The sequence below is a fragment of the Onychostruthus taczanowskii genome, unplaced genomic scaffold, assembly GCF_017590055.1.
Source record: "Onychostruthus taczanowskii isolate IOZ18803 unplaced genomic scaffold, ASM1759005v1 scaffold32, whole genome shotgun sequence".
NCBI lineage: Eukaryota > Metazoa > Chordata > Aves > Passeriformes > Passeridae > Onychostruthus > Onychostruthus taczanowskii.
The window spans coordinates 6704052-6723479 of record NW_024500572.1 but is presented as its reverse complement, the minus strand read 5'-3'; the positions used below and the strand labels follow the sequence as shown (position 1 = coordinate 6723479).

The 19428-nt window shown below is 43.9% G+C and overlaps 1 protein-coding gene across 19 annotated transcripts in view; it reads right to left on the bottom strand.

Moving 5' to 3' along the window:
• FBRSL1 (fibrosin like 1) overlaps nt 1-19428 on the bottom strand; it is a 369285-nt gene that overhangs the window by 79540 nt on the left and 270317 nt on the right. For 14 of the 19 annotated variants that reach the window (XM_041410159.1, XM_041410148.1, XM_041410156.1 and 11 more), the window contains one exon: nt 15188-15241. The exons of the other annotated variants lie outside the window; for them this stretch is intronic. In XM_041410159.1, the coding sequence (XP_041266093.1) occupies nt 15188-15241 (54 nt within the window). The remainder of the gene's footprint in view (nt 1-15187; nt 15242-19428) is intronic. 19 annotated transcript variants of the gene reach the window in all.

The following is a 19428-nucleotide window of genomic DNA, read 5'->3' as shown; positions in this document are numbered from 1 at the left end:
TGGGGCATTGTATGTTCCTTCAACAGACCTGGTGGTAATAGTTTGCAAGCTTCAGCCTACCCCACAAGCTCTGCATGAGGAAAAGAAATCCTCTCCTCCTGAACCTCTTGCTCAAATGACAGTAATTAGGGAATCTCATCACTCTAGACCTGGAGAGGGGGGGACTTTCATGGTAATTGGAGACATTATATGAAGCCACACTGTGATTATAAAAAAAAGAAGAGTAAAACCACACACAGAGGAAACCAGCCCCCTTCTTCCAACCTGGCTGGCATTTCCTGAATAAACTGCCTTTTTTCAGGCACATAGTGTGCTTTTTAATGCTGGAGACTACTGGAAGGACTCCTGCAGCCTGATTAAGTGTAATGCAGTGTAAAAAAATAGGAAGGAGGGGGGAAAACCCTTGGAAAGGCAATCGAAGTGAAAAATCTATCAACAGCACGGGGGCTCCAGGGGAGCCAGGAGTCCTGTTCTGAACATGCTCCGACTTCCCAGTCGTTTGCTCTGCCGGACACTCCGGGGACCCCAGCACAGCAAACTACAATTTCTAGTAAATATATCCCAGGGACACAATTAGTTTTTCAGCTGGGGGCATGATAAATTGGTCATGCATAATTCAAGGCCAGCACAGGCTGAGCATAAACTGCTCGGTGGCAGCTTCCAGCTCCCTGACAGGAGAATGCAAATGTGCTGCTGGCGCGGGGGCTGCCGGACCCGCTGCTGCCCTGCCTGCTCCCCTGCCCAAGGACCACTCCAGCCTTCCTCCTGTGCATCCCTGGGTGATTTTAATTTCACAGCCATGTATCCATCACTGTCCGGTGGCCTTTCGGGACCCAGTGCACATTGTTATCACAACAAATACCGCTCTCTGCTCGAGCTACTCTGTTTTTTCCATATGCAGACACAAGAGAATGGTTTTGGCACAGAAAGAGGCCGAGGGACTGTGTGGTCTATTGTCAGCACTAGATGGCCCGGGGCAAGTAATTTCCAATCTGCTTCAGTGTTCCCATCTACACAATGGAGATAATTCCAACCACGCAACTGCAGAGTTAGCGAGACACGCTCGGTTTGGAGTCTGATAAAGGTCTGAGAGATCCCGAGGATGTGCAGCCTGCACAAACAACAGTGTCAGCTTCTCTGAGCTTATTTTAGGTATCTAAATAAATACATCTGCCTGCTCAAAGCAGGAGAACAAGAGAACTCGCTGCTTCCTGGAAGCTGGCGCAGTGATACACAAAGTGAAAACTCCAAAGAAACTTCGGGAGGCCTTCAAGATGATGTCCTCAAGTTCCTCAGTGCATTCCAGTACACACTGGAAAATTCTGCTAGAAAAATCATTACAGATACGTGCTCAGATAAAGCCATGTAAGTGAAGGCTGACAGACACATCTCACCAGCTGCAGTTTTCCTATCTACCAAAATCATGAAACCACTTCTCTGGATCCACTGCCATTTACTGGCATTTTAAGTCCAGTTTGTGGAAAATATTCTCAAAAAGCAGGGCTGAAATGGAATGGGGCATTAACAAAGAAAAATTTTGTTTAATTTTGGCTGTGTATCTGCAGATACAAAAGCCCTTTAATTTCATGGTCAGTTTCACATACTCAAATAGGTGAGTTTGATTTACCTAATAGTGAAAATAATCCAGGTCTGTCTTTAATTTTAATAGAAACTACTCTTTGGGATTTTTTTCTAAACTCTCTTGGATACAGCTGGGTTTTACTTGAATGAGACAAAATAAAATAAAATCCAACATTTTATATCTGCAGAGATACAGAGGGTGCAAATCTATGGAGTGCAGATGTTAACCATAGTTAAGACTGAACATCCTCATCAACTTCAGTCACACTATTCTGCCAGTACTCAAAGTAACCCTATTATTGAGTCCAGGAAAAAAAAAAACAAAACAAACAGTAACAGTAAGGATACTTTTTTCTTCCAATTTATTTTTAAACAAGTATTTCTTATCCAAAGAGTCAAGACCCTTTTGGCAAGACCACCACGAAATCTCAATGCTCAGTTCAGTGCAACCCTGCTTTGAAAGGGCCAATGCCCTCTGTCATCCTCTTGTAACAGATGCTCTCTGAGCTCTGTGACCAAGCAACATGCCACCTTCTGACACCCTTTGTGGAGAAGGTAAGAAGTTTAATGTAGTGAACGTTTCACTCAGTCTTTCCCTTCCTAACTAAACCAGTGTGCACCTGTGTGCACATATACGCACATAATTATCTGAAAAGCTATTACAAAATTTCATTTTGGACTAGATTAAATAAATTAGTGCTTCAGAAATAAACCACATATTTAACTGAACTTCCAGAGTTTTGTATGATTCAGCAAGTCTGTCTTGTGTGGATCCTTCAGTGACAAACCATTTATGAGGCTGAATTACTGGAACAAGGCTGATGGTGCTCCTGAGGCTGAGACATTTTCAGGACTGAATCTGAAGACTGGATTTTCGTCCCAGAAGGTTTTTTAGTCACAAAGAATATGAAGCTCTGACAGTTTCTGATGTTTGCCAGCAGACTTTTTAGGAGCTGGTGAGTGCAACAATTTCACCAACAATTTCAAGTGATGCCAAACTAAATTCTGGGCTGGAACATAAGCCAATTACAGAGCAGGAGCTGAGGGTGAACTGAGTGATCACTCACTCTTGGTAAGAACAACACTTCCTGCAAGACACCAAGCCCCTTCCTTTCCCAATTAAACAAAAAAATATACAAACCTTTTAAAATTTAAATAGTGTTTCAAAGGTCAGCTCTGCTCACATCAGCCAACAGGGATTATATTAAAAAAACTCCACTATGAACAAATTTTTTTTACTTGGTGAAAACAGCAAGAACAAAATAGTGCTAATGAGGACTGTTCTTTTTACAAACATTGGTAGGCTTTTTGTGTCTTCATACATGAAAATCTTCTCCACTAAGACAAGATTTCCTGCCACACATGGCACACCAATTGTTGTCCCAGCTATAAGGGCTGTCCATCTCTCAGCAGCCCATAGAAACATGGAATGGTTTGGGTTGAAAGGGTCTTGAAAGCCCATTTAGCTCCAACCCCTTTGCCATGGGCAGGGATATCTTCCACTAGACCACACTGTTCAAAGCCCTTCCAGCCTGGCCTTGAACAATTAATTCCACCTGTAGAAAAAATGTGTGCTCTCAGCTGGGCAAGGTAAAAAGAGCAAGGAGGAAGCTTTAAGATGCCACAGCAACACAACACTCCTCTGGGATAACCACTGCAGAAGACTGTCCATAAATATGGTGATGCGTGGAGAAGCAATACCTGTGTAGCCACCATCCTGCAGACAGAATTCTGCATTTCATTTACACAGCTCATATCTACAACACACAGTAAGTGGAGCCTCCCAGGCATTTACAAGGCTAGAAAATTAAAACTGCAGTTTGGTCCGAAATACTAAAAAACCCTTGGTAGTTTCATGGAGCCAAGAGCCTCCGAGAGAGGCTGAACCAGCAATTCCTTCTTGAGCTTCCACTGGAAAAAGATTAGAAGAACATTACATATAATATACCCATATGCTTTGTTTTGCTTGCTTTTTGTTTTGCCTTTTAAGAAACTTCCCCTCCAGAATATTAAAAGTAACAAATTTTAAAATTTTTTTAACAAACACTAACCTCAGATCATTAGCCAACCTGGCAACAGACCAGAGAAAATTTATAGCCGACGTGCAACATCAGCTTTCATCCAGAAATGCTAATTTCAGTAAAATGAATAGTGTGTGGGCTTTTCATACTGCTTTGCATTTGGCTCCTCACAGCCCTGTTTAAAGCCTGGGAACCGGCCATATAGTTAAACTGCACAGATGTTCAACAATCTGTACTTGTGTTAATTACCCTAATGTGAGCAGAAACTCAACAGATCCCTGCTAATGAAGGAGAAAGTTTTCCAGTGTGACTACCGTATGTTTCATTGTCACTGTATTACCAAGCTTCTCCCCCTCCTTCCCCTGCCCCCCCAGCTCCCATTCTCTGCAGCTCCTTTGCATTCACATCACCCTCCTACCTCAGCATGCATGAATTGGACCAACTAATGACTGTGTATTCGCAACATGGCAGACACCATTAGGCTGATCGGAGGTGCGGCTGCTGAATTTTAACAGCCAGTTTTAAACAAGGTAAGAAAAACAGATTCATCACGCTCCCCGATTCTCCCATCCCCACCCATCTGCCATTCTTCTGCCCTTGCCACAGCTCAGAAACGCTCACGAAGTGCAAACACACTTCCCCCTCCATAAAACACGGCGGCGTAAAAAGCAATGCAAATAGATGTTGCTGGGCAATTACTGGGGGTGGGAGCCCAGAGCCGGGTGCATCCGGGAGGCCAGGCTAGCGAGGAGGCTCAGGAGGAGGAAGGCTGGCTCAGGAGGAGGAAGGCTGGCTCAGGAGGAGGAAGGCTGGCTCAGGAGGAGGAAGGCTGGCAGCAGGGAGCAGCACGCTCTGCCTCGGTGGGCACGGGCAGCGGAATGAATGTGGCAGCTGCTCCTGCCAGGGAGCGAGAGCAGCAAGGAGAATGTTCATCTCACACAGGAGGTGAGACAGGGCTCTAAAGGGCACGATGGGAAGGGTAAGGCAACGCTCAAGTGATCAGTGCTGCCAGCAGCAATGAGCCAATACTGCTGTGCAACTTAACCCAGCATTAAAACATACTCGACCTCCGAAGAACTGCCTTTCCCACTGAGGTTCTCACTTTCTCTTCCAGCGTCTGTCTGCTCCGCTCCCTGCTGCCAATCATCACCTCCAGCCACCTCTCTCAAAGCAATCTGCTCAGCAAGCAGCAGGCAAAGGGGGCTGGGCAAGGGCAACTGCCTTGCCCCAGTAAGCCCCAGGTGACCTCTGAATGATACCAGCCCTGGCCTGAGCCAGAGTTCACATCTCCCAGGTGCCAGCACTTCACAGTCAGGCCAGTCTGCACCAGCAAATTGTATTACAATGACCCTCATGGGAACAAATGTACTCGCCGTGCTTGACTTGACTGGCAGACTCCCACCACAGAGGAAGGGGGGGAGGCAGTCAACTTTGCTCATTTATTACACCCACCCTGCTAGGTCAGCCTCTTTGTTGTTCACAGAGCCAACAACTGCGAACGCGGAGATGGGGCAGCAGCTGCCATCCAGAGAGCTCAGCATGTTCCACCCCTCTGCTCAGGACTGGGCACTGGCTGCCAGCTCTCCACCCGACAAAGCTCGAGTTCCCTCTCAAAAACCTTGTTCTTCATGAATTGAGGAGACGGAGGAGGAACGGCACACAAAAAGGTGGGGAGGGGATCCAGCATAACCCAGAAAGAGGTGAAAATTATTTAGAGAGCACTTGGCTCTTTTCTCCTACCTCTTCATCATTAGCACTGGAAGCAACACAGCTGTCTAATGGCAACTTCAGACACCCATGGGCCAGCAAAGCGACATTTTTCACACTTAAATAACACTGAGCTGATTTAATTACTGCACTTAATAGTAACAAAAGATGTCTCAATTTAATCTTCAAATGGCCCTCCAAGATCAAAACACAGCTGGCTGGATAACAAGATGGCCTAGGCCAGCAAACAAGTAGGTCCAATTTGCTCAAGAGCTGCATCCACTCCTCAGTATGAAAGGCCAAGGAACACTTGTGTGTCGAGCGAATCAAAGGAAGCAGCGCTCCCATCGCCCCCTCCCTCCTCGCCCGACTTCTGTTGTGCAGAGGAAAAATAAAAAGGCAGCTGATTCACTGGTAAAGAAATGCAACATGATAAAAGAACAAATGATTATGTTTGGGAGAGAAAGAAAAGAAGTAAGAATCAAGATTTAACAGGTTTTGCTTTTATAATCCTTCAAGATGATTAGGAATGAATGAATCAGATTAAAAGCACATGGAGACAAAGGGAAGTCTCTAACTCTTTTGTTTTTCTTTCCATACTGGACAGAAGGAGATGGCTCATTAAGGAAAGCCCTCAAGACACAGCTACAGTGAGGAACAACCAAGCTTCTTTTTTGGGCAAGAAAAGTAGGGAAAAATTAACCATTTACTTCTAATATTCTCTAATTGTCCATACTGGGCAGTGATGGTTACTTGTTGCAAACTATTCTAAGAAATGTCCCTCTCTTGAGCAGCTTTCAACGCATACTCCTGCTGACACAAGGGCCAGGCCTCTGCAGGCACCTTCCAGAAATTTTCAAGCTTTTGCACGTTCCATAACAGCTAAAAACAGAAAGGTTACAGCCAATCTTTCTGCCGCTGCAACATTTCTGCAATCCTGAGCGGCAGGGAAGTCTAAATAAGCTCTCGTGATATACCTGGGATGTAGCTTTCCAACTCCCCCTTCCAGCTACTGAGAGCAACACAAATGCACACAGCCCACATTTTGGACCTGATTTTACTAGCAATAATTAAAAACAAGTTTGCTATAAACCAGGTTGTTGAGTTTTGTGGGGTTACTCTGGATGAACAACAGTCTGTGGGATATTGTTGCTGAAAGCTTAGGAAGTTTTCTCCAGTGATTTTTCTTTAACTTTTTCTCCTGATGGAGAACTAGGATGAGGCAACTGAAGTGTAAGAATTTTCTTGGAGACCTGGATCATGTTTCTGGGGAATATGGTTTCTTTGGGTCTTGTTTTTCATTAAATACAGAGCTTATTTCATCAACAGCAGCTCTTAAGCAACAGGTGATGTCATTGGCCACTGCACCATGAATGTAGAAGACTGGGGACATGGGGAAATTCCCTCCAACTCTGGTAACTCCCCCCTCCTCTCCCTGGACTGTGACATGACAGAGGAAGATAATGTCCACGTTTACAACAATCAGAGCCAGCCAAACCACTGGTTTGCTCAAATACCCTGGCAGAGATGAGATGTCTGAGCAGAGTCACTGAAGTAGGAGGGGTTGGGAGAGGTCTTCTCCTCAACAGGGCTAAATCTCTGTTCAATTGGGTTTTAAAGGGCCTGGTTATCTAAGTTGGCATGCAAATTTCAGACTAATTCCCCCACTGTTTATTTAAGTACCTTTCTTTCCCAGTGACTTTGACCCTGGACAGCCCTGTATTTTCAAAACCCCATTATTTTGCAATAAACTGCTGAAGAAATACTCATTGCTTCAATTTACAACCTCCCTACTGATCTGTGTTCAAGGGACCGAACCTTCATACTTCAAACTAGCTGGGTTCAGACATCTGAATGGCAAGTACGAGTAAAATTTCTCATTTCTCTGCCCAATTGGTTCCATTTAAGCACGACTGAACCTCATCTTAAAGCCACTTTCCCAAATCAGTTTAAGTTCTAGATCAGTAACGAGAGATCTCGAGGAGGCACTCGCTGCTGAAGCTCGAGCAAGTGCATGTTTCCAGTTTGCATGTTTGTTTAAGTAAGTGACAAAGATGGAGGGACCAAAAGCAATTCCCTTAACTAGAATTCACAAGTGCAACCAAGTAGAAAATCTCCCGCCTGCCTGTGAGGAGGGAGTCAGACTTTCTCAAAGGCTGAAAGGCGGCTCTGCTCAATGCCCGGCACAAAGCGCCAAGGGGGCAATCCTGACCCCGCTGAAGTCAGCAGCAAAATTCCCAGAGATTTCCTCAGGGCCAGGATGTTCAAACCTGTTCAGACAACTCATAAACCACCATTTCAAGGGCACACCTTCACATGAGATTCCCAAGGGCCTTTTGAGTTTTGACTTAAATGCTTGGATTATTTTTACAATTCCAGTTATGGGTTCTTTGTTCGCAGGGAGTTAAGCAATACAAAGAACACAGCCAGAGAACAATGAAGGCATTACCATGCATGATTTCTCTTTAAAAAAATTCTTCTTCTTTTCATGAAGTTATAGATCCAATTTCAGTCTTTATTATCACTTTGCCATGTGAGAAAGTGGTTCTTAATTTTAATAAAGGAAGGGAGCTTCATATTTCAACAAGAGCTTAAATGCTTCCTGCAATACAGGAGGTGGAAAGCTCTTTTGCTAACAGTTACCGCAGGCCAGATTTATGGAGGGAAAGGGAAATAATCTGCCTACACCAAGTAAATAAACCCTGTCTAGGACATACCTAACAGTGGGCAGTAGCCCAAAGACATCTTGTCCGATGAGATCATTTCTGCCCCCTCCATTTTAAGGGAAATTAAGAGCTTGCTCTGCCAAGCACATATTAACATTTCACTTATCACTAAACTTGGGGTCCAAGCAAGTACATATGCTACTGCCGTCCGTGGTGCACGACTGGACTGATAAAAATCTTTCCACCATGTTAACCCATCTGGAGAAAGAACCATATATGCAGCTTTCACTGAGATTACTAGATAATTATCTTCCTCAAATCTGCTTTGTCCTTAGAAAGGAGTCTGCCATATATCTAAGGAGGTTCTCATCTAAAACTTAAATGTGTTCTATTTCATGTGAAGAATGACAAGTTTAACCCAATTCACAAAGTAAGTGTCCCAATTCACAAAGACTTGTGTAGTTTACCTTTGAAAAAATGCTACTAGTGGCCCACTGTTCCACTGCATGCTACCATAGTAATTTAAAATCAGAAATGCTAGTTGGGTTTGGCCAGCCAAACCTTCAGAGCTATTCCAGTTTGAAATCTGCTATGGAAATTTCTTTTTCCCCAAACATGACCAATAGCCCTGTTATTTTACAGCCTTTCCCATAAGACCCTGTTTACATTAGCACTGCAGCCATCATACCAAAATCTGTCTATAAATATGGTCCTCACTGGTAAAAAAGTAAATATAGCTTTGCAAAATTGTTTTTAAATTTCGTTCCATCTCTGTTCTGGCAAAGGAAATTAAGCCAGTTGTAACCTCAGTACAAATACTCTGGTTTAAACACATCCCGTGCTGGAACTGAAATAAAAATTTGATGCAACTTACATTACTTATATGATCTGTGTCCCAACTTGGGCTGTGACCAAAAGACCTGACCTGGGCTGCAGCTACACATTCATCCCAACAAACAGGACTGTGGACAGTGGCAATACTCCCATTTTCCACTCGAGAACCTCAAGATGCACAGCCAGGTGAGTGCCTTGCCCATCAGGGGCAAGCTGGAGAGGAGCACACAGCACAGGTGGGTGACCTGGCCATTGGGACACACCACCTGGGTGCTTTCCATACTGCATCAGCACACAGGGGCAACAGGTTATTTGTTGCACGTGTTATTCATTGTTATTAATTCCACACTCTGAATCTCTGTACAGGGGGGAAAAAATAACCCTAAGAAATTGAGAGCCACGTATGGAACACAGTTCTACTGAGAGAGGACTAACAAGAAAGTCAGTAAGAGACTTCCTAGCAAATTTCAAGCCAGAGCCAAAGAGAGAAATGGAGAAAAAGCAGCAGCAACTAGCATTTTTATCTTCCAACTCGCTTGCATACAACTCCCAGCAAAGGGATTTAGCTGTGATAAAAAGGGCTGCAAGATGCCGAAGCGAGATATGGGGGTTTTATGATTCTTTTCAGGTAGCTAAGTACGAAATCCCTGCCCCTTTTTCTCCTGGGGCCATTCATCTTCCCCAGGTGATGGAAAGCCAATCTCCCAGCAGGTGGGCCTGCTCCCGCAGACCTTAATGCTTAATTGCCACAAATCAATTCCAACCTTGATGCTCAGGCTGCTGCTACCCCATCCCCATTTCTACCCCTTTCTCCTCACACTGATTGCAGCCTGGGATCCTCTCATGTTACTAAATCCATCTCTGGACACAGCACCCAGGAAAAGCAAAGCTCCAGACACTGCTGGCTGTGGCCAGTGCCATGAGCTGACCTTACACAAGAACAGTCCCCCCAAACAAGTCAGCTCTGCGTCCCTGTGCACGTGTGCACACACACATGCCTTCTATTTTATTTTTTTGTTCAACTGGAATTAATCAGGAATGATAAACACTGTTTGTTTCCTGAAAGCAGCAGTGGGGGGATGAAATATGCCTCTTAAGCTTATCAGCTTCAGCGCCACTGAAGAGAAAGCTGGCTTCTAAGCCCAGGGATAATGGGCTGTCCTTTCAGGAAGGTATCAGAGGTCTCAGGAGAGGGAGACAGCACAATGGTGTGACCTTCAGCTAATAAAGCCCACCCTAGAGTCCAAAGAAGCTCGGGGAATATTGACAAAAGTTCATATTTACAACAGCCTGGACCCTTTCCAGATACCATTACCAGTCTAGAGAGCTGCAGCCTCTGTATGTACACTCACAGAGGCTTTTATTCTGCCTCCTCCTTTCTTTCTTTGTTCCCATGCTGGCAAAAAAAAAAAATCAGTCAGAAAATGGCAATTCTTCTGCTAACAAGGTTCCAGCAGTATTCTTCTTAAAGAGTTATTTAAAATTTCAGTTTCAACCTCAGCTCTACCCTCTACTTGAAGGAAACTCAAGGCCTCTTGCAAGGATTCTTGGTGCATCGTCGTGCTCATCGGGAAGAAAGCATATGTGTTTTTGTGGAAAATCTGCTGATTTATTTATAATTCTTTAAACAAAAAGGCAGCCAACATATTGTAAAATGAGAATGTTGTTGGGTTTTTCTTCAAATAGGCACTGGCAATCAATGCAGCCCGTCAGAAATACACGCCCAGAGCATTTTCAGGCAGAAACTGATCCCCCCCAGTCTGCGTTGTGGTTGGCAAAATGACGTTCAGCCCATAACTAGAGTGCACAGGCATGACTGGAATACAAATAACAATAATATTTTAAAAATTGTTCATACAGTGAAAAAAGCCCATTTCAAAACATAAAAACTGTTTGAAGCTCGAGTTTCATTTTTCTGCCTCCTAAAATAGTTCCAAAACAAATATATTTTAAAAAAAAGGTTTGGAGGAAATCTGTTTTCAAGGGTAATTTCACTGAAATCAATATTAAATCTTAAAACATTTAATGGAAATAACATCTTCAGTGACAGAACTATTTTGACTGCACTTTCCAGTCCAGCTGTATGCCAGTTTGCCATTTTTTACCTGCTTCATAATTCATCTTTGCCATCCCGAAACTAATCCTGTTAGGGATCAAAAGGGATCCAAAAACTGGAACAGGTTAAAACTTACCCCAATAACATCTTCTAAAAGATGCCTCTGTATCGTGGTGGTCTCATTTACCATGCCAGTATTTGACAGACAGGAAGAGGGCTGAACAAACATCTATGAAGACCACACACTTCTCACTTTTGCAGGTTTTTTTTTTCCAGTGAAGAACATGCTTCCACCAACTGCTACAGTTACACAGCTACACAGGCTCACAAGCAGTTTTCCAATTTCCTAGAGTTATGGCCCAAGCAGGCATTTTATCCTTTCTCCTTAATCCCATCCAACCATATTTGCAATCAGGAGAGTTCAGGTGATGGATTGCAGCCTGTCTGAATCCAAAGTAGTCAAATTAGCTATTAATGTTGTGCTTAATGTGCTCACACAAACAAGGTCATTGGCTGCATCGAGACTAATAGAAGATGACACACATTGGGACTGCACAGCCCAGGGGACTGCAAACAGGATGAAAAAGTCTTTGGTTTATTGCCACTACTTCAAAATCAAGCCTGATGCTGCAGACATCCTACCTGTGCTCAGCAGTCCAGCTGGGATCCACTCACAGCACAAACCCAGGGGAGCAGCACTCGGTCCTCTGTCACCTCAAAAAGAGGTGCTATTGGCTCAAATGCAGCCACATTTTGATCCCTGCCAAGATTAACCATCCTTCCTCCTGGCCCCCAAACACTGCTCCAAGTGACATTCATCCTCCCTTTTGAGATCAGCTAACAAAATCCACCAGCAGCAAGCAGCACAGAACTCAGGAAGTGGTGTAACATATCCAGAGAAAAACAGAAGGAGTTAATAGTGCCATCAAAGAGAAGAAGACATGTTCATCTTGGAAAAATACCAGCTAGTTCATCTGTGGGGAAATACTCCTCAGGACAAGTAGGAAAAGTGAAAGGTATTTGGTTCCTCCAGCAGGAACCTGGAGTTCTGCTTGGAAAGCTGGAGCCCACAGGGGCAAAATACCCATTACCAGCCCACCTGAGGGCCCAGGGACACAGAGAAGACTGCTCAAGCAAAGTAAAATATCATTTTCTATGAATAAGAGAAGGTGCTACACATGATAACATGAAACACTTGGAATCAGTTTCAATTTCTCTACCCACTATTTCAAGGATGAGAGGTGACATCTCCTGGCTGCCACCAGGGCCCTCTCTAAGGGTTTTCATTGCCTAAAATTCTACATCAGCACTGTTTTAATAACTGTAACAGTGAGTTCCTATTGAGAAGCTCCAGAAACAACTGTCTGGTAGTAATTTTATACCTGTTTTCCATGGCAGAACCCCCTGGCTCTCAGGAAACCATGGGATATTAAGTGTATCCCAGAGAAACAGGCAGATCCAGGACACGTCTTCTGCTGCAGTGGATGGGCAACTGCTCTGAACTGCTGCTCTTTCTACTTCCAAACCACAAACGCTCAGAAAATGCCTTGCTTTTAGGGTACAATTTTAATAAGGAATATTGGAGTTATAAGGCTGAAAAAGCAAGCTCCATCCTGAGAGGGTAATCCCACCTGTGGCTGCTCCCAGCACGCTCTCCTGCTCCCTACCTTGAAGCACAAAAATGGGAAGCATGAATGACCTGCTTGTGATGTTACATTATATGGCATAAGGTTTTTTCTTTCCTGAATGAAGAGGTAAAAGAAAAAACAAAAAAAACCAAAAAAAAACCCAAACAAAAAACAAACAAACAAAAAAAAACACCAAAAAAAAAAAAACCCAAACACCAGGGCTTGAAACTGCAAAGAACTAAGCCTTAATATCAGCCAAGCTGGTAACTGGATCTCGGAAGCCTGTTTCCCTCTGAATTTCTCCTTGCTGTTGTGACGTGCTCACACTGAGAATTTTCCCCTGAGCAACTGCCTGACTAAAATACAGCACACCCTTACCATAAAGCCCTTTGTTAAAACATCTTTGCCATAAAGCTGCAAAACCTTGGCTCCCAAGTACATTAAATCGTTATAAACCTGCCTTCGTTTTAACCGCACAGTATTTCAAAACACAAAGCGCTTCTTCTGAGAGACAGCACTTTAATGAGGAGAGGGGTAAAATATATAAATCAAACCTCATTATAGCATAATTTCCAGGAGACAAGCATGCCGTTATAAAAGGAATCCATGGCAATAGCATTTCACATAGCTTGAAGATTTAATACTTTAAAAAAGCCACCGCTGCTTTCAGCCTTTGGTGGTGTTTTGTTTTGAACGTAAGAGAAACAACCAAAATTATGGGTCCACTGTCAGCTATGTATTTTATATTCTGTAAATTGTTGCAAATGGTGGATTCAACCCTAAAGGCATGCTCAAAAAATGTAATGGAGTCAGTAAGAGTCTCACTACAAGTTACTGTGTATACTTTTTCCTTTAAACTTCTGCATTCTTAAAGCTTGTTGCTTTAAACACCATGATGCAGCATGGACAGGGTAAATTACCCAAACCAGATCCAATTCATACTGGATTGAAAGTACTTATAATGACACAGTTTGTTCGTGTGTTAACAGTGAAGCCAAAGAAATCTATCACACTACAAGAAAAATCTGGAGTATTAACAGACAAATGAAAGTAATGGATATAACGCCATTTAATACCACCTGTCAGATAAATCAGGGTAACTGGCACATCAAAGGGACTGCAATTAGTTTCCAAAAATGAGAATACTCATTTTTCTTTAAATCTGAAACTTGACTGCTTTCTACAAAATGACAAGTGGATCAGCCTCCCCCAGCCAACGAGAAAAATGTTACTGGAGAAAACTGTTCTTCCTGAGAACAAATTATCTATCAAAGGAGCCTCCTGAATTACACTGGCCTAAAAGACTTTTAAACTCAATCTAATAAGAATTGCCATTATTGATTACAGTTCTTCCACATTAGTCTTCCAGTTGTAACTTCTGAAATGAAAGCTTAGCAATGATTAGGTATTTACTACAGTCAGTAGAGAAAAATAGTGAAGAAAAAGATGACCGTAAAGGCCACCAAAGAAACAGCGTACCTCTTTTTTTTTTTTTTTTTTTTTTTTTGAGAGAGGGAAAATAAAACAAGCAAAAAACCCCAACCCCCACCCCTCAAATAATCCCATCCCAAACCCCACAACAAGCAAGGGGAGATGCACTTCATGGCAGCTTTGACTTAAAGCACATGTAACACTGATTGATGGATACTGAAAGCAGAGACACCTGTGGAAAATTAAACCCAAGCAAGCACCAAAACTGGGACAGGCTTTTTACGCTTCTTGGTCCTACTTTAGAAATCTATGCAAGAAGGATCAGAATTTCAGGAAATGATCATTTCAGCTACTGTCACAGATCTGGGTCAACAGCAGGGTAAAAGCTGACCTGTAATTGATGCCTATAACCTGGTTAGGATAAGCATTTCCTCTTATCTCTTTGCTGCAGCTTATGACAAATGATATTCTGGACTGAAGGGTGCTTATGCTCCCTGATTACCAGAAGGTTCAACACTTACTACATGGCTACAGAGATGGAGTGGCACTTCTGACTGCAGTTCTCAGAGAGGTATCTGAGCAGAACACAACACACCAACCCTTTTCCTAATTCCAACACATCCATGATTTTGCCATTGAAGTCCTGTTTCCGAGGTACTTTTTACAATTTTCATTTTTACTGATGTGACTCTTGTTTCCAGGTTTAGAGCAAAAGGATAATAGATTCCTCCTTCACCATCATCAATCTCTTGTAAATCACAAGAGATGTTTCCAGCTCTTACCAACTTTAGCATGGCAGAAGACAGCAGGCTGGACAAGTCTGAGGCAGCATGTCAGCACACAAATTATAACAGGATGTCTGGTGTTAAGGTAACCCAGCCTAGCATGTGCCTTCCCTTAGCTCAACTTAAATATTTTTCTGCTTGGATGTGCAACTAAACCTCAAGGAAGAAGACAGCTGCAAGCAACTGCACATGCTACTTCTGTTTTACAATCTTCCCACTTCCTCCATTAATAGCTGAGGGTTTGGGGTGCTAGAAACAAGAAGACTTATCACAAATGTGCAATGAGACCCTGAGCTAACAGGTTAGCTGACATGGAACTGTTAACAGTGAATTGGCTTGGAGACAGTGGGGGAAAAAAAAAGAGGGGGAAAAAAAAGGGAGACAGAGTGAGAGAGACAGAGACAGCAACCAATTCAGCTGCAAGAAATCAAGCTAAATCAGTCCCAAGTGCCCATGTTGGAGAGACTTGATCTCATACCTTGCTTGTTATCAAGGCACTCCTGATACGAGTCAGCTCCAGTTCCGTTGCGGTCTACAGACAAAACAAAAAGTTTCATTCATATCAAACATAAATATTAGAAACGTCTCAAATGGCAGCCCTGCTGGAGCAACACGTTAGGTGCAAACAGCGCTACTTCCTTGGGAGGCCACGCTGCTTGGCTGACAGAAGCTGTGAGTGGTCACACACAAGGTACAACAGACTGACACCAACCTGCTGGGAGGAACTCCTCCTGCTCCTGGGCAGGAGGTGCTCCCAGCCCTGCCCATCTGTCTCCACACTGCTGACAGCAAAGGGAGGGGATTACAGCTCCAGCTGCTCTGAGTTCTTTAAGCACTTGGAGGATGGAATACTTGGAGTTAAATCCATCATTGCACTGTTCTCTGTAGGCCTTATGGAGCACTGGTTTGAACCAGCAGAACTCAAACTGCAATATGGAATAGACTTCTCTGTGGCTGGTGGGGCTGTGGTCCTTTTTGGGTTTTGGCTGTTACATCATATTAAAGGCAGCTGAAGATATAAGAACATGCTTTCCAAATATTACTGTTCCATGGATGCAATGTTACTGTAGGTAGCACTGGGGTTATCTGACCCAGCAGCAGCAGGGGAGCTGGTCTGTGCTGTGAAAATGGAGAGAAGCTAAGACTCTTGCACACATGCGTGCTCCACACAGAGAAGAAAGCAGACAGCTCCCAAACACAAGTGTGGTCACACGTGGCCTCTCACATCCAACATGGATATCACCTAACAAAGCCCTTCATCTGCATTAGAGGTTCAGTTAGATCTCATCACCTGCATGTAAAAATGATTTCACCTGCAGGTTAGCAGAATCAGGTTACAACGTGGTTTGAATCTCAAATGCAAACCAAAGAATTTTCCAGCACAGCCTCTGCTCCTGCTTTACAATTCAGTTCAACCATAAAAAACATGCCTGGATGGTCCTCGGAAAAAAAAATTAAATACATCTCTAAACCCCGGTAAAGGAATGTTCTTTCAGCAGCTTACATGCACCTTACACACCATGTTACATATGAGGACTAAAGCCGTTGAGACAATGACGTGTTTGCACAACCTCAAAAAGTGAGGTTTTCTACATCAAATGTCTAAGAACGCACCTGGTGCTAAAATCAGTCCTGTGTGTAACTACCAAACCATTGGATCAGGTCACCCATGGCGCATGCTCCTACCACAGCAAGCCCAATGGCACTGCAGACAGCTCCTCTACTAGAACAGATCCATGAGGTGATCACGATTAATGAAGGAGCTGCTCCACCAGGCTGAGCTGGGTGGCCAGGCTCCCCACAGCAGTATTTCAGCATCATCACCAAGGAACCAGTGCAACAGCAACGTGTTTATTTCTTTCTAAATATGCTGTTCAGGGTCAGAAGTTTATAAATATTGTTCATAAGAGAAAAAAAAAAAAAGACACTAAGAAGAACCCTGCTACCCAGGCACCAACAAACAACTGCATTTCTATACCTCCAACAAGCGACTGGTCCCTGACTATGAGAGCTTGCTGGCACTGCTCTCATGCCAAACACATTCCCTCAACACTGCCCCTCTTATCTTTGCTCAACCATCAACTGGTGATGGCTCCTTGAAGAGGAAGAGATCCAGATCCAAGTTAAAAGGCTTCGCGTTCAGCAATAGTATTTAATGAACAAAGAAGCAAAAATTGAAGTTGCCCCACTGTTTGTGTTGTGTAAATCGCAGATAATAGATCTCTCTAATCCTAATGAGGCCTTCCTATTAAAATCTTTATTAGCTTTCAGTTCTGCAGATTGCCCAAAGGCTCATCAGTTTCCCTATCTCTCAGTACCAAGATCTGCTTTAACTTTTACAAATAGCTCTAAGATATTTCTCAGCTTATCAGCATTGCCAAGCAGTCTGTCTTATCATTACTATTGCAGATAAAATAAATGAGCTCACGATGATATGAATAATGGCATTTTCTGTAGGCTGGTTTCCCATTACATTTTCAACAGATTGTAAACTTAAGCACAAAAGAGGGAAAAAATAAAAAAGAAGACAGTATGTGTGCGTGTGGGGGAAGAGTGGCTTTTTTTTCCTTCCCATTTACTTTCAGTGCCTTAGAGTACAGGCTGCATTTTTAAGCTCACCTGATGAGAGCTAGTAATTAATTTTGAAAGGGAGCAGAAACACCTCAGCTCTGCTTTCTCTGAAGACCAAAACCCCAGTTACTTCTGGGATGTTTTTTCAGCTGCATTTATTGGAGAGAAGCAAGGGCTAAACCACGCTTCTGCCTAATGAAGCCATCTTCATTAGTTTGCTCCTTTCCCTCGCAGCCTAGGAATACCAGTCAGATTGGGAATTGAAATCATGAAAAGCAACAGAACTGCATTTGAATTAAAAGACTGAGCTACAAAGGTCTCCGACGGCTGCTCGGGGCTGATTAGCAGGAGGCGCGTGCGGCACCACTGCGGCGCAGCGCGGATTTCGCCGCGCGCCTTCGCTCGCGGATAAAGGCGAAGCATCCGCGGGAGCCCCGAGCCCCACGCGGCTCTGCCTGCCCGTGACAGCCAGCAGGCAGGTCATCTTCTGGCAACCATTTTCTGCCTTGGTCCCTGCAGCCAGCACTAGAGGGTTAAACGCTTTTCCGCTCCCCCCCACAAATTCCTCGCCCTGTCACTGTATCAAGGTTATCTATTATTGGCAGTGACAGGTGAAAATTAATCTCCTAATTATTTCTTGCTGCGTAATCTGCACTGAAGGAGTAACGTAAAAGGATTACAGTACACCCTCTACGGAAGGCTTTGCTAGAAAGCCAATCATCCAGGGAGATAGAGGGGATGTGGGAAAGAGATATTTATGACGGATTTCCAACCATTTTGAAGGCGGAATGCACTATAACTTTATAACCGACAGCTCTGGAGTGAGGATATTCTTGCAGGTATCTTAATAGCCTAAACACTTTTTATTGTTGATTCCTCCAGGAAAAAAACCCTAAGATTTATATCCATTATTGTCCCTGATTCTCCTCTGGAATAGCAGTTACTGCAGGAACAGCATCCATGTACAGATGTTTTTTACCCCCCACAGAAACATTATGGCAAACAATGTACCCAGACTGCTTCAACTCAATATTAAAAATCTTGCAGCTACCTTCCACAGCAATTTAACTGCAACAGTTTTACACAAGAACAAAAGCTAGACTGAGTACTTGCAAAAATAAGAGCATTTTAAAGAAAATCTCATTTTGTAAGCAAGCTAGAAATATCTTTGGTAACAACACAAAAGCCACCTTGAAATGCAGGCTTTGGGTAAACTCCAGCTCTTCTCTTACCACCCACCAGAAAAGAAGTTTTATTTTTATAGTAATCAAGATTGCACATTTATCTTTAACCCTTCCCATGCCCCCATATAAGGTACAAATGGATGTTTTTCAAGAACCTGTTTTTCTATGTCCATGCCAATAGCACCATTCCAGTTGAAGTTTTCAAGAACAATCAATCACAGGTTGTGCTCAAAATTACATCAGCTACCTTGAGAGATGCTGTCAGTACCTGTGCCTCTGAGATGGTTAATGCAGGGGTCCCTGTCTGTGAAGCCCTAACAGGACAGGCAGCAAGGAAAATCACCACTTGCAATCAAGCCCTGACACCAGTACCACTCACACTTATCTTCCACTTCCTTGATGGCAACGGTGCAGGAATGGTTTCTACATCATGCAGAAACATGACTAATTCCTTCATGCACACTCTCGGTGCTTAAATCCAGCACCACATTCCTAACTTTTGGAAAGCCAAGGCCTGACACAAACCTGGACTTAAGTAAGACACCCGTCAGTAGCGAGTGGCCAGCACTGTGGTTTGTGCTTCCATGGACCAGGGTCTCGTGGCTGAGGACAGGTAAGTGACAGTGGCCCGAGCTGGGGCAGGATGTCACAGCTGAGCACAGGTAAGTGACACTGGCCCGAACTGGGGCAGGATCTCACGGCTGAGCACAGGTAAGTGACACAAGTGACAGTGCCCCGAGCTGGGGCAGGATGTTGCAGCTGAGCACAGGTAAGTGACAGTGCCCCGAGCTGGGGCAGGATCTCACGGCTGAGCACAGGTAAGTGACACAAGTGACAGTGCCCCGAGCTGGGGCAGGATCTCACGGCTGAGCACAGGTAAGTGACACAAGTGACAGTGCCCCGAGCTGGCGCAGCCCCCCGGCCGGGGCGGTGCTGGGGGCGCACCTGGGCGCAGTGCGCGGCC